Source organism: Pinus tabuliformis, chromosome 7 (genome assembly GCF_031772625.1).
Source record: "Pinus tabuliformis cultivar Carrire ecotype Pingquan chromosome 7, CPIR1, whole genome shotgun sequence".
Taxonomy (NCBI): Eukaryota; Viridiplantae; Streptophyta; class Pinopsida; order Pinales; family Pinaceae; genus Pinus; species Pinus tabuliformis.
This window is the reverse complement of record NC_142293.1, coordinates 1,422,869,339-1,422,884,703: the sequence shown is the minus strand read 5'-3', so window position 1 is coordinate 1,422,884,703 and position 15,365 is coordinate 1,422,869,339. Positions and strand designations below refer to the sequence as shown.

Below are 15,365 nucleotides of genomic sequence, written 5' to 3'. Positions count from 1 at the left end.
TTTTAATAAAAGTTTATATATATTTATGTGAACAAAATATTTTGTTTAATTTTCTTTTATCTTTATTAAGATTAAATAATATAATGGTTAAAATGGATATATAATTTTATTTTATCTTTATTAACATCAAATAATATAATAGTTAAAATAGATGCATGCTACTACACATAAAAATAAATATTTTTTAAGACTTAATTCAGATTTAAAAACTAGCAAACATTTTCACCACCTAAACTATAAGACATTTTTCATTATTCATAATGCAGTGCAGTGTTTTGAAGAAAAGAGTAGTGTTTTTATTGATTTTGCAATTATGTAATTGATCTGGATATTTTTAACTTGGGAATTCTTAAATCTTTTACAATATTTTTAAGTTAGAAATTCTTAAAAATAAATATTTTTTAAGACTTAATTCAGATTTAAAAACTAGCAAAGATGTTCACCACCTAAACTATAAGACATTTTTCATTATTCATAATGCAAAACTATAAGACATTTTTCATTATTCATAATGCATTGCAGTGTTTTGAAGAAAAGAGTAGTGTTTTTATTGATTTTGCAATTATGTAATTGATCTGGATAGTTTTAACTTGGGAATTCTTAGATTTTTTACAATATTTTTAAGTTAGAAATTCTTAAATCTTTTTACATTTTTATTTGTACAAGTTTTTGATATTAAATATTAATTCTTTACATCATCCATTTTTTAAGGAAATGGGATATTACAATTTATTATGTTCAAACTTCAATAAAACCAATAACATCATAAAATATAAAAGATTTTACACTAAAAAATTATATATACTTAATCTTTCAATGACTTTCAATATATTTGATTATATTATATGTAACAGAAAAAAAAATGTATAATTATGCATTTCATTTTTACTAAATAAATGGAGTTATAAAGTTTATATATATATATATATATATATATATATATATATATATATATAAATATATAATATTTGATTTAAATTACTTTAATTTTTAATGTAAAGAAAATTTCAAAATATTTATATAATTATATATATAATTTAAAAGAGAAAAAAACTATAATAATTAACCAACTGTAATTAGAATCCAATACTCTCCAATTTCCCTAATAAAACAAAAACAAAAATAACAATAATAAAAATATTTAAAAATTCACAAAATCATAAAAATAATATTTTATATTGAAAATTATATATTTTTATAAGTAATCCCAATGCACTGTGTGATTACATTAACCAATAGGGAATCCCAAGGACATTGGTCCTCTACTTATTAGTATATTCCTACTATTCATGAACAATGCATTCACGGCATGAGGAGCCACTTGTTTTCAGTATTTACTAAGATACTTTGAATATTATGAGAGGGTTATTTTAATATAAAATCAATGTATATAAATGAATTTTATAAAAACGTTCCAAGTCAGCATTGGTTTTTGAATTCTGGAACTTATTGGAATGGTCTATTAAATGGAGCCACTATCCTGGATTATAACCCAACATATCACACCACGGATATCTTGTTATTTAACGGAAAAAGTATGGATTGACACATGGGCCTCCATGCAAAGCACCATTAAAACAGGTGGACAACGATGCAAACCACTGTTGGCTCGAACATCATGAAAGAAAAACATAAATAACCAAATCATTTTTGTGCCATAGCTACTGCATCATCAGCCATAGCAACTGCCTAATCAACCAACTGCTCTATTGATGCCCCTTTAGATATAGTAATCGGGCAGGTATAAATAAAAGTACGAAAAAAGGAAATGGAAAAAAGGGCATTTGTTACAGGTTGGACAAAAGGAAATGGCAGGTATAAATAGAAGTTTGAAAAAAAGGAAATGGAAAAAAAATGTACATAAAAGCAACAAAGGTTAGAAAAAAGGAAATGTATAAAAAGGAAGAAACAAAGGTGCAGAAGACACCTGAAGTACCTGGATCATATGAAGGAAGTTTTAGACCTGAAGGAGAGGCAGAGAGGCTAGGCGTAAACTCAAACAGGTTTTTCAAGAGTGTTATTTTTTGAGTTGCGATTGTAAATTGAAACTGGTTTTTCAAGAGTGTTAATTTTTGAGTTACAATTGTTGTTTTATGGGGCCAAATTAAATTTATTTTCATTTAAATCAGAGTGAATTCAACCTTGTGAATATGATTGATTGAGTTGAGTTTCGGCTAACACGTTTTATTAAGGATATTGAAGTTAAAATTCTTTTCATTTAAATCACAGTGCATGCAGCGTTGTGAATATGCTTGAGTCGAGTTTTGTATAATACTTTTTATTAAAGATTTTGAAGTTGTGGCTTTTGAGTTTACATGTATATCAATTGTTTTAAGCCTAATCCTGGAATTATAAGAAGAATCTTATAATTAAGCAAAGAATTAAATGATATTTTCAGAAATTAAATGAATTTTGGAATAACATAAGTGTAAGGTTTAGTAGATACCAAAGAGCAATTAAGAATTCCTTGATCCGACTTCAGTGGAAAACATTAAAATTATCAACAACCAAAATAGGGCACTCTGAGTAACACATCCTATTTATCACAGTTTCTGTTGATTAATTCAAAAATTGAGAATAACAGAGAAAGGAAAAACAATGTTTAAACAAATAGATAGAAGAGACACATCACCATTTAGTACACCACATGAATCCCATGAAAGGTCCTTGTATTATTGATGCTCCAATACTTTGAAAATTATAATATGCAGAAGGAAATTACATTCGGAAATCAACCCTTAATACTTCAAACAGTGAAGTATTTATAATAAAAATTACAAAAATGCTTTACAAAATCGTTGTCAAACCGACAATGTATAATTAGCCTAATTACAAACTATATCATCTAATCCTGGAAGAAGGATAGGCCACGTAGGTTATAGAAGAGAACAGTGGCCCTGTTTTGATGGTTTCAGTTGCTGAGTCATCTTGTAACAGTGTTGAGACGCTGAACTGACCGTTGTGCTGGCTGCTGCATTGGAAAAGTCATTTTACTACTCCTGAGTTATCCTTCAATCTAGTAAATCAACCAACTCCTCCCATCTCTTTTGATCTGGCACTGTTAACTTTGTTACCCTGTGGTAAATTTCATCTACCTCTGTGTATTTGGAAAAAGTTGGTTTTATGGTAAAAATATGTTTTACCTCATTTTGCACATGGAAATCATTTGACATGGTCTCCAAGAATGCCTTTTCTGTCATACTTCCTTTAATTCCACTGAACTTAACATTATTTTTAGCCACTTCTTTCATCTTTAGGATATAGTCTTCCTGAGCGATCAACTTGTCATTTATGACATAGATACTAGGAAATCCCTTTTGCATTAAGGTTTCAATCCTATTTGTAAATCTGTTCATCTACAGCTCTAAGGTTTCACACCTTTCCTCCAACTAATCAATGAGATTTCTTTTTGTCAAGACTTTTTTGACTTCCAGAATGGTGGTAGTTTTGTCACTCACTCCTACTTCCTCCAACTCATATCTGGACTTTGAGTTTAAGAATTTAATTATATTAGCAACTTCTGTTGGCATCTCTCCCAGCTTTTCCCTTCCTTGCACAATAGTTTCTATTGCCTTCTCTATTAGCTCTTTCTGCTCAAATATGATTTGGATAGAAGGCCAAATCTCATTCATAGAGTCTAATATGTTCATCCAAATAGTTTCCTTGGCTTGGGCCAAGGTCTGGCCAATTGAAGTGTCTCTCTCTACCTGGCACAACTTTTCCAACAGTCTCTGGGATTTCTCCAATTCAGCAGTCCGAGCAGCTTCAGCTTTGGCCTTTTGGACTTCTAAAGCTTTGAGTTGGCCCTGCAAAATCTCAATTTCCTTTGACTGCAATGACATGTTTTGTAGTGTTTGTGTAACCTGTTCAGCACTAGGAGTCTAAGTTGAAAAAGTAGCTGTAGTGGTTGCTCCTGTTGATGGAAGTTGAGAAAGAGGTACATCATCCAAGGGGACAATGGCCATCTTCAGGCTATATTCTTTCTCCTTTATTAGTTTCTCCAACCCTACCTCCATCTTCCTAATTTGTATATTTTGGTCTATGATCACTTTCATCATCTTTGCTTTCTGTGCTTCACCTTCTTTAATGTCCTTGGTCGTTGGATCTTCTGTGGCTGGAAGCTTGAGTTGATTCCTCAATGTTGCAATGTCTAAGTTCTTCTTTTTCACAATATCCTTAGTAGCATTGGCATCTTTAGGGTCATACCCTATCTTGATCACCAAGTCTTCCAAAGACTTGATCCTGTTATCTTTGGCCAAGGAGGAGACTTTCTCCATCTTCAACTGTGACTGTACATTTGCAAAAGAAACCTGTAATTTGGATAAGGACATGGCAGTGTTAGTCAGAGTGGAGGATATCATCTCACCAGTTTTCTTGTGCATCTCCATTTGATCAATGGGATGTATGTCCTTTGTGCTGAATTCAAAGGTGGTGCTCTTGTAGTTTGCTGCTGATTTGGGTTATGGAATCTGGGCACAACAACACAGTACAACACAGTACAAACGCTTTGTGCAACTTGTCTTGTAGCATGCAAAAATACAAAGACAGTCAGAAGATGTACAAGACATGCACAATGTCTTGTAGCATTCAGAAATACAAAGACATCAGAAGAGTTTTTCCGAGATGGCTACATCCATCCCTCTTCATCTCCCTATGGCTCTCTGGTGATTTTGCAACCTTGAAAGGATCGTTCATGGTGCCTGTATTGAGGTTTGGGCATGAAATTGAGCCAATACAATTCTCTTACAAGCTTACAGAAAAATTATTTTGACTAGCATATCGGTGTAGGATACAATCTCAAAATTGATGGAAGGTGTTGTCCTGCAACACGATCCGATGGATCATTGAATGAAGGGTTCTGAGTGAGGTTGCTATATGAACGTTTTGTCCTGCCACCGAAGCTCTGCTACTTCTTAAAAATACACTTCATTTTGGTCACCTTGCTTGATGTCTGCACCATCCTTCTGAAAGGGTACTAAAGTTATTGTTCTTGCTTATCCAAAGGCCTGTGCAGATCCCTTGTCCCTTCTTTTTATAATAACTATCACAAGCCTAATGCAGATCTCTGTTATGGATTGTGATAATTTAAAATATGGAATATCAGATATGCAAGAACAACAAGATATGGGCGATCTATTTTATTAGCATTCACAGGTCTGCTTCGATAAGCAATAAACCTCCCAGATTGATATTATAAATGGCCCCTTCTGTAACGCAGTTGATAGACACTAACTGTAGATTATACTATAATCGCTAAAACAAAAATGCTTAATATGTCAGAAAATCCTAACTTCATAAGCATAAATTAATATTTCTGCACACCTTTCTCTTTTTAAATTTAATACTTAACCAAAAATTTTAAAAACAAACTCAAAAGCAGTCTTCTTATTACATAGGTAAAAGATTGACTTCCAAAGTAATTTTAAATAACTAAATTTAAGACCATACAAAGCAGCATTAACACTGGACACTATTTATCCCACACTATTATTATTCTCAACACGTATCATCGTTGATGCACGGAGCCCCCTCCAAAGTGACAAATACAACCTCCTCGTCATAGAAGTAAGTTTGTTCGAGCTTATGTTGATGATTTAATGATGATTTAATGATACTTCAAACTTATTCAGATTCGTTAGACCTTATGCTTAGTTTGTTCATCACCGGTAGTTTTTAAGATTCACTGAAGTATGGCGAAATGGCCAATATTAATAGTTTATATTTATTGATAAAGTTATGTTTTTAAATAAATTTAAAAATGGTTTAGATAATTAAATATTTTTATGTTTTGGTCAATGAAGGATGATAACAATGATGTAGCGTTGTAACTAACCCAATTATTAATCATATCTATGATGCAACGCTGTAACGAACCCAATTCCATAATCCTATCTATGCTGCAATGCTCTAACGAACCAGATTCAGCTCTCCTTCCCTGAATTTCTCGTAATTATTAATTTTAGAAATCACTTATAGTTATATTTTTCATGTAAATTATTAATAAACATTATTCTTGTATTCGAATAATTGGAGTTTATTTACTTTTGTTGCCCGCCTTATTTATTTTATTTTAAAATGTCCTCAAGGTAGAGATTCTATCCCAATCAAATTTTTGAGCCATTACAATCATCTCCAGTAAACCAAAACATTTTGTTATATTCGAAGTCCAAAATTCAGATGTCCTTAAAATTCATTTCAGCCTCTTTGCTTATGCACTATCTTTTCACTTTACAATAAACCAATTTTTTGCATTTATTTTTAAAACTCAAGTATAGATTTAGGATTTATTTATTTATTTTTATTATTTTTAATGGAATCAGATACATCTATATTAGTTATTATTATTATATATATATATTTAAACATTTTAAAAAGGTTATAAATGAACCAATTACATGTTTATTAAAGAGCTAAATAAGTTATTTAACGTTTCACATACCCTTAAAACTTTAGAATATCCAAAAATCTACAATATAATTTTTAAAAAATATTACAAAATCTACCATATAAATTTTAAAATATATCCCAAAATCTAAAAAATAAATAAAAATACCCATTTTCTTTTTATACTTAATCATATCATTTTTCATGAAACTAAATACCATTCCTATAACGATGTTCATGAAATAGATACCCATCCTTGGATATACTTGAAGGGTAACGTAATAATTTGTAGAAAAAGAGCTTTTTTAATATATATTTCCTTAATAAAATTTATTAAAAATTACAATAATAACTTTGAATTTTTGAGAATAAATAAAGTATTTTTATTTTTCAATTTAGTACAATAACATTGGAAAAGATATGACTATATATATAAAGTTATTTAGACCTGTCCTTCATCAACCGAATTGACTTCATAGAATTGATATAAAAAACCTTACTGCCTGGGAGGATCAATCGTGACGCCCGCCTTCATCGACTAACTGCCGCCTTACCCCTTAGAATTGACACTGATGACCCATCCAGGGGTTGAATTCGAATTGCAGGCCGAGCATGTGCGCGAATCCTTCGAGCCGTCGCCCAGTCTTGTGCAGCGCCAATAGAGCTATTGAATCTGGATAATAGTTAATACATGCAGGCAGTCCCAAAATGTCCAGTCGAGATGCTCTCCAAGTGACCATTATAATAGCAGGGGTTCTATAAAAGGCCCTTATTATATTCCCGTTCAACTCAAAGGGCAATGATCTATAGTCCATGCGGTTCTTCCCTCGCTCTCGGCCAGTGCTTGCATGAAGGGAGGCCACTGCACGCTCTGCATTATATTGATGTCGACGACGTGAATCGAAGGCGAGTCGGTGTCCAGCGCCTCGAGTATTGCCTGGTTCGCCATCATACACCAAGAGATTTCTTAAATGCGCCGCACTGGATTCGGTGATGCCCCGGTCGATGACGCCCATCTGCTCGGGCCTCTCGGACCTCTCGGGCTGCTCGGACTAAGCAGCCTCTTCTTCTTCATCATGAGAATCTGAGGAGCCAAGCATTTCATTGAAAGATTTTATTTTCTTGCCTATAACGTTCCTACAGTTTCTGTTGCTCCGATTGTTGCTGCCGCTGCATTTGTATTATTTGTCTCGGTCTATAAATCTGCATTTGTATTAGCAGAATAACCTATGAAAAGGAGTGGTAAATCTGCATTTGTATTAGCGGAATAACCTATGAAACAGAGTGGAACCACACAAGCTCTTCCGATGAAACGCTGGCTTTCTGAACTGAGTCACATATGTTAGCTTGGCTTTCTAAACTGAGTCACATATGTTAGCTTGATGCAACATTTAAGTGGCGTGGTTAGGGATTGCATGCTATCTAATGGTGATAGAGGATGGAGTGGTAAGGCATGTGGCTCTCATGCTAAGGCCCACATAGTCCACTAACTTCGTTTTTATTTTTATTTTATTCCACCCATTATATTTATTTAAGTTATCAGGTTGATACTCCTCCTTTACAACTATGCCTTTTTAAGTTTCTGTTTTTGCACACTTTCATTTCAATCTCTAAGCATTCTCTTGTTCTTGTTCTTCGTTTTGATTTTTTTGATTTTTTCATTGTCAAGCCATGAAAGGTAAAGCTCAATGAACAATGTTGATGGCATATTTTGGCTTCCCTAGATCCAACAAGACTGAGCAGGTAAGTTGATGAGCTTAGGCCTTCTTTCACTATGCTTTTCATGCATTTTTACCCTCCTGTTTTGCTATGTTTAAGGTCCAATGTGATATTGACTTAAGGCATCAGAGGTCATTGTGCATTCAATGGCAAAATATGGTTTCCCAAAAAATTTTGTAAGATTGTTAAGGCAATGTCTCTATTTCTGTTTTCGACTGTGGCTACCCTTTGTTTGTTGCAGGAGCTCTGGTATATTTCCAGCGTTCATAGTAGTGGTCTTTTTGTATCCCGCCGTTGGGCTAGGGTCGGGTATTGGACGTATTTCCACCAATGGTATTCATTGACAAATCATATAATAACTTTGTGTTTAGTTTTCAATGGTGTCCTGTATAAAATGTTTTGAACCATCGATGAATAATTTAACGGGGGAATTGAAAAATACAAGCAAATGAAAACTAATGCAGGCTTAGCTTAATGATCATCACAGGCAGCTTCTTTTGTACAACCTTGAAAGCTAAACTTCATTTTGTGCTAGCATGAGTTGGGTTCTCTTATGGACGTAGTTCCACCAATGGTCTTCATTCATAGAGCATATAAGATTGATGCAAGTAGGAAACTAGAGAATGCCATTTTCTGGTGGCTATTCTTTGCTGGATTTTAATTTTCTTGGAAGTTTGACATTTTTGAATTGCAGGTACCCAGATCCTTACCCTTTACCGGATCCTTACACAGTGGTTTGGCTTAAGCCTTACAAATGATTTTGCATATTAGATTATCACATGCATGATAGATTTTGATATTTGAGCTGTATATTTGTTTAGTTGTATCTTTTAGATGTTACATGGTGCAATTCAGTTGGTTTGGATTTTGATTATCTGGTCCTTGCTTATTCTGTATGTATATTGAACAGCGGCCAGCAGAGTAGCTGCAAAAGAGTTGGAACGTATAGATATCTTGTTTGGGCAATATGCGGACAAGGATGCAGAAGGCATAATAGGGTTAGTGATTATAATATTTGTTAAAACTTAATGGTCGCAGTGCTGCCAGAAATTGATGATAAATCACCTCTGTGGAAGCCGCTTGTGTAGCCCAGAATTAGAAAACCCAATGGGTGGAGGAATTTCATAATTTTTCTCTTCATTCCCTGCAACTGTGCACATATATAAAGAAATAACAGGCTTTAAACTTCCAAGCCATAAAAATCCTATTTTGTGCACATATATAAAGAACTCACAGGCTTTAAACTTTTGAGCCATAAAATCCTATTTTGTGCACATATATAAAGAACTCACAGGCTTTAAACTTCTAAGCCATAAAAATCCTATTTTCAAAAGATTCAGCAAAACAGAACACGGGCCGACCTGATCTTTATTGATTGTTTGAGAAATAGCCAACGTTAACTTGGCCGTGATGTCGCTGTGTGTGAGCGTATAAATCCTCGGAAAATGCCCCGGATGATTCTCTTCCTGTGCTCCAAGAAATAGGACCTTGAGCTTCGATGCCTGGAAGACTGCAGGCCCAAACAATCTCGCCTCCTACCAAACCAATGCCAAGATTCAGTCCTCATCATCAATGAATTAACAGAGCACAATGGAAAAAGATTTGCCGCGGTGAATCACTAAGATTACCACACGAGTACTACTAGGTCGGGGAAAGCTGCTATTAATTCGATGTCTGTTATTGGACTGTAATTGATAGTCGACCAGAGCATTCCAGGGGCTCCCGCTGTCCAGAAAGCTAGAGGAAAACTTTACCTTCGATTTCCTTGTGAACTGAGATTGTGGATTCTGTGGTGCAGACGAAATCCGTCTACCGGAATGGGGAAAGGAGTAGCATTGCTGTGTTTTTACAGCACATGATGTTGCTACCGCCATGGCTAGGGTTTCTGATTATATTTCAGAAGTTGAAGTTGTTGCAGCAGCCAGGTCTTCAGAAAACACAGCAAGAGACGAGGCACAAAGGCAAAAGCAGCAAAGGCACTGTATGTATTATACAACATACTAAAGAAAGAAAGAACTGAAAGTATGATAGTAGGCTCACAACAACTTCTATTAATACAAAAATGGAAATCCATTAAAGATGACTCACGAGGAATATAACACTGAACAGACATGACAAACAACCCAACCTTCCTACGGCATGTACGTGTATTGACGAATGGTATGTGTTATGACGGTATTGACAAATGGTGGTATGTATTATGACGGTATGGAAAAATGGTCAATAAAAGGGCCCAGAGGATTGTTGTGGAGGAAGGCGCTGCTAGAGAGAAAAATGGTTGTCTCGGACGAAAACGCGTTCCGTGAAAGGCCTCATTTTTAAGAAAATGAAGGGAAAACCCTTTGGTGGTAAAAAAATGAAGACGCTGATCTCCGGGCGTCACTGTGGTTGGAAGGTCGTGCAAATGGGCAGCCTCGGTGGGAAGGGCGGAGCAGGGTGTGAGGTAAACTGCCGATGTACGCTTTCGATGGAGCTGTGGACAGGTGTGCCGTTGAGATCGTCGGCGAAATAATTTTCTTTTGGGTGTGTCCCAGCTGTCTCGAGAAAGTTCAAGGCCATGTTCAAATACGGAAAACATTTTTCAAATTCTATTTTTTTATTAAATAAGTCATGTTTTCTATGTTCATTAAAATGCACGGTCACATAATAGGTTGCCATAAGGATTTCTAAAAGAATTTTTAAAAAGCATTGAAGCAATGGGACCACGTGGATTGCATCTAACCCGGCGTGCTCGCCCAAACATTCCTCTAATTATTTATTATTTCAGTTATGTTTTATTTTTTTAATTTTAACATAACTTTATTGGAAACCAAATAGTATTGGGTGTTGCATGTCGGGCAAGTGTCTATAGTGTACAAAACTGCACGCTAAAACAATATCGAGACCTCAGACAGAAAGACACTAAAACAATATCGATACATGAGACATAAAAGCTACTAAATCTACATAATTTGGATGAGGCGTTACACGATGCATTTCAAATTTTCTTCGTTTGGATGCGCCCTGGCCTCTTCACAAGTCACAGTCAAGCCGAGAAGACACATGGCACCCTCTCGACCCTTCCGCCGAAAGTTCATTTTATCCAAAGTGCAGTTGGGGCAAAGTTTTGTATCTGCCACATGTCTATCTGCATGCATGCAACTCTAGTGCTATCTACAAGTCAGCAAGCCAATTTATTATCCATCCCAACCTTGGATTGATTCTTTCTTTCGACCAGCGGTTGGATTCTATCGTCCAGAACAGGCAGTCGATTATCGTGTAATCTCAGTCACCGGGGGAAATTAGCTATGGAAGGGCGCAAGTTATGGTAAGGTTTGTGACCTAGACTACAAGATTACTGTTACTGTTTTTTTGTTAATATTCTGTTGATATATCAGTGATCAATTTTTTTGGTTATATGTACGAAGTTTACAATCCAGCTAAGGCAAACCCTGCCATAGATATAAGCTGATATAAAACAATCTTCACATCTAATAAAACATATTTCTATTTTTTTTCTTCCGAAAAAAAAAGTTTTCTTATTTATTTATCCCAATTTATTATCTTTTTGACTTATAATTTAGAGATCCATTAGCAATAATGCCCGCATTTTTGTGTTTTATGTATGTGGGTTTATTCATCTGACTGAAAACGAAATGTATCGTTATTTTTTGCACAGGCATAATAAAATTCTCATTCAGGGACTCAGCCAACCTGCCCCGGACTCAAAGGATTTGTGTTTCGAACGCCAATTTGGTCAATCCTTTGCCGTTCAAATTATGGCTTGTTTCTGGAAGCAGCACTGGTCGTATTGGTGAAATCCTCAGTACAACACCATTCGACTCATTTTCACCTTTTGCTGCGCCCTAATATGCGCCCTAATATTTGGATCTATTTTTTGCAGAATTGACCAGAACATGTAAACATTACTTTCTCCAATTCTAATGTGTTGTTTGATGTGGACAAAACGATCCAATTCTTATGTGTGGTTGGATGTTGTTTGCAGGCAGAAGCAACAAGATATATTCAATGCTTTGGGATCCATGTTCGCAACTATTATCTTTTTGGGCTTCTCTAATGCCGTCTCTATCCAACCAGTAGTTGATGCGGAAAGGACAGTTTTCTATAGAGAAAAGGCAACAGGGATGTGCTACTGCTCAGGTAACTATTTTTAAATTTTTTTGGTTAGGGCCATTCGTATTTTTTTGGGTGCGTGTATTGTAATTTTTGGTGTGTGTATCATTTTTGTTGATGCCCTAAGATTTTCATTCTATTCTTTATTGGTCTGAATTTTTAGCATTTTTCTGTCATGAATTTATGTGCCACATTTTTTTTTTTGGCATTTCCATGATTCGAAATCAAATAAATCCAACAAAATTCTGTGCTAAAGTTCTTCATTTCTTTCATCTTGTCATTTGCATGAAGCGCGATAAAGTCATATGCCTGTGGTAAATTTACCCAAAAATAATTATGAATTTAATTTCTTAATTAATCAACAATTATTTCCTTCCCACATTGTACAGAGTTTAGATTGGTATTTATCCAAAAATCAATTATTTGTTTTACATAGGTTAAAATAATGTAATCACCGGGTTTACATTGTTATTCACTTTATAATTTCTGAGTTCAATCTTTAATTATTTTTACCTATAACATTGTTGTCTTTATTTTATATAGCAACCATTTTTCTATGTATAGTAAATAAGTTAATTTTACTCTTGTATAGGTGGAAGAAGCCATCAAAATTTTGTAACTTATTTTCAAGTTATTTTTATAACCCTCTTCACATTTGTTCCTTTAATGCTATATTTTCTTTGTGTTATTTATCCAATTCTTGTTTACTAATTATTAATTTCGTATATGCTTATTTCAGGTACCGATTTCTCTTTCGAACATAGCGTTTTCCTTTAACTTTTCCAAATTTGGCATGGCTTGATTTCAACTTATTCAACTCTTCCGCCACGTCTAAGGTACCCAAATTTTGGTTTCTCATTCTACATGGGTGTGATTTCTCTTGTTCGATGACGAATCTCCCGACTGTTAACCTCCGAAATGTTTGTTAATTGTTTTCTTTCACGTCTTTTGGGACATGTAGTTCCTCGAAAACATAATTATTTATAAAATGATATGAGCCTCTCATGTATTGAGTATTGTTTTCGATTATGAGGAAAACATTTAAGTTATATAATTATTTTTCTAATTACATGTTTCTTGAGGTCGGTTAGAGCTCTTCCAAATCTTGTCTCCATGTAATGATATTTTTAGATCATAAATGAAACTTTGTATAATTTTGGAAAACAATACCATTGTGTTTTCTTGTGAAAACAATGGTAAATATTGATACTTTTGTATTTTTGATCATTGTGTATCTAGGCTAGTTTATTATATTCGCAAAGTGAAAATTAAGAGTTATTACGTTAATCAAAATTTATTATATACATATTTTATTATTGTTTTGTATACATATTTACTCTTCAAAGTCGAACAAGGTTTTCCAATCCTGTATTACTAGGTGCGGTGTGTGTTGAAATAACACATATAGATAGACTTGTATACATAACCAATACCTATCTAGTTTCAACAAATACCTTCATGTTTAATTTCTCAATTAACACATTAAATGTCTACTATGTATGCGATTGTTTTCTTTAGCATAATTTCTAGTTTTCTTCCTTTAATAGTCCTCCACACAATATTTATGAATAAAAATATAACCATAAGTTTTCTACTATATAAAATTTATAAAATAAAACAAAAGAATTAGCCCTTTTTTCTTTACAGTGCAAAATTCTCTAATAAAATTATAACTAACTCTTTTCCTTTTCTTTTACTATGGAAAATGAGTAAGTAAAATGTAACTAAATTATTTTCTTTCTTCTACATAGAATTTGCTAATGAAAAACATAATTATTTACTTTTTCCAAAGAAAAAAGAACAATAGGTAAGGACACTGACTTCAAAATCAGTAGATTGGGAAAACTAGTAGTGTAGTACTTGGCTCCTTTCAACATTGATATTGCATCCAACCATTATCCCCTCAAGGATATTGCTTCTCTTTAACATTTTCTCTCACAATGAGCCAAAAGAAATCAAACACAAGATTTTTATCAATTTCCAATCTACCACTCTTTTGTGGTTAGTAACTACCTCCACCTCACCAAAAAGTGGCAGGTAGTTACTAGATCATTAATGAGATTTTGTTTCCCACTCCCAAATACAACCTCCTATTTTTTAGGGAAACAATTAATTGGTCAATTTCATAACTTCTGGATAGACAGTTTGCTAAATTTTAATTTAAACATTTTATAAGCATATTCATTATATAAAATAATGTTTTAATTTAAATATCTTAATAAATTAATGTAATAGTTTACGGAAGTTCGATTTTTTTGTTTTTAAATTAGAAGTTTTATTCTTAACAAATATTTAGAGAGTAAATTATATTACAGTATAAATATAATATTCGTATCAGAAAGCACAAAACTGAGTTTTATGTTGGATGGAATGTATGTTGGATGGAATGTGATTGCCGCACCCACCAAACTCTTCATTAATCACATTTGGTTAGGGACTCTTAGCAATTGATTATGCTTTGACTGCGTATTAATCTCTTGTTTGACCAAAAAATATTGCTGTACATCACAACTTTAACCAAAGTTTTCATATTACAAAATAATATAAAATTTATTATGTAATTTTTGATTGGACAATAAAGTTGGGGGTCTTATTGCGCGCTTCGCAGATTTCAAGACATTATGTTCGGGGTAAATATAAGATATCCAAAGTTTTCACAGATGAAAAGTTTTTGTTATCCAAAGTTTTACATACATTGTGCTTCGTGCTATTAATAGTGGAAGAAAAAACGTTTTCCATGAAAATCATATACGGGTACAAACTTATTGAGGCAATGGGCAATGTACATCAGAGCCATATCGATGGACCGGAATACCCAGTGGAATGTGAAAATTGGAGTCTGGGTCGCGGAAATTTGACTTTTTGTGGAACAATTTTTTATTCTCAAACGTATTTGAGGGTGAACAAAAATTACTTTAAATTTGAGGTCCAATTATTTAGGGTGCGTGTCATAAATGAGTAATTTACCAATAAGTAATTATAAATAAAGATGAATTAATTTATATAAGTAGTTTGCTAATAAGTAATTTATAGACGAGGATAATGGAAGTTATATAAACTTAAGAAAATTCGTAGTGTCAGGTTCTAGTTTTACATTGTTGTTATATATTTGTTAAACTATGTCTTTAATAATTATAAAATTTTGAAAA

At 33.6% G+C, this 15,365-nt stretch overlaps 1 protein-coding gene and 1 long non-coding RNA gene across 2 annotated transcripts; one reads left to right on the top strand and one right to left on the bottom strand.

Annotated features, from left to right (window-relative positions):
* Positions 1-7,759: 7,759 nt before the first annotated feature.
* On the top strand, positions 7,760-8,665 carry LOC149253009 (uncharacterized). The gene is made up of 2 exons (XR_016267023.1): positions 7,760-8,127; positions 8,345-8,665. It is a non-coding gene; the product is annotated as an uncharacterized LOC149253009 (long non-coding RNA).
* A 289-nt stretch (positions 8,666-8,954) lies between these two features.
* On the bottom strand, positions 8,955-10,011 carry LOC149253008 (uncharacterized). Its single transcript, XM_089454334.1, has 4 exons — positions 9,732-10,011; positions 9,396-9,638; positions 9,169-9,253; positions 8,955-9,028 (listed from the first exon to the last, which is right to left on the bottom strand). Exons 1-4 carry the CDS (start codon positions 9,975-9,977, stop codon positions 8,955-8,957), a joined length of 648 nt encoding a protein of 215 aa, XP_089310460.1. The 5' UTR covers positions 9,978-10,011.
* Between the last annotated feature and the right edge of the window lie 5,354 nt (positions 10,012-15,365).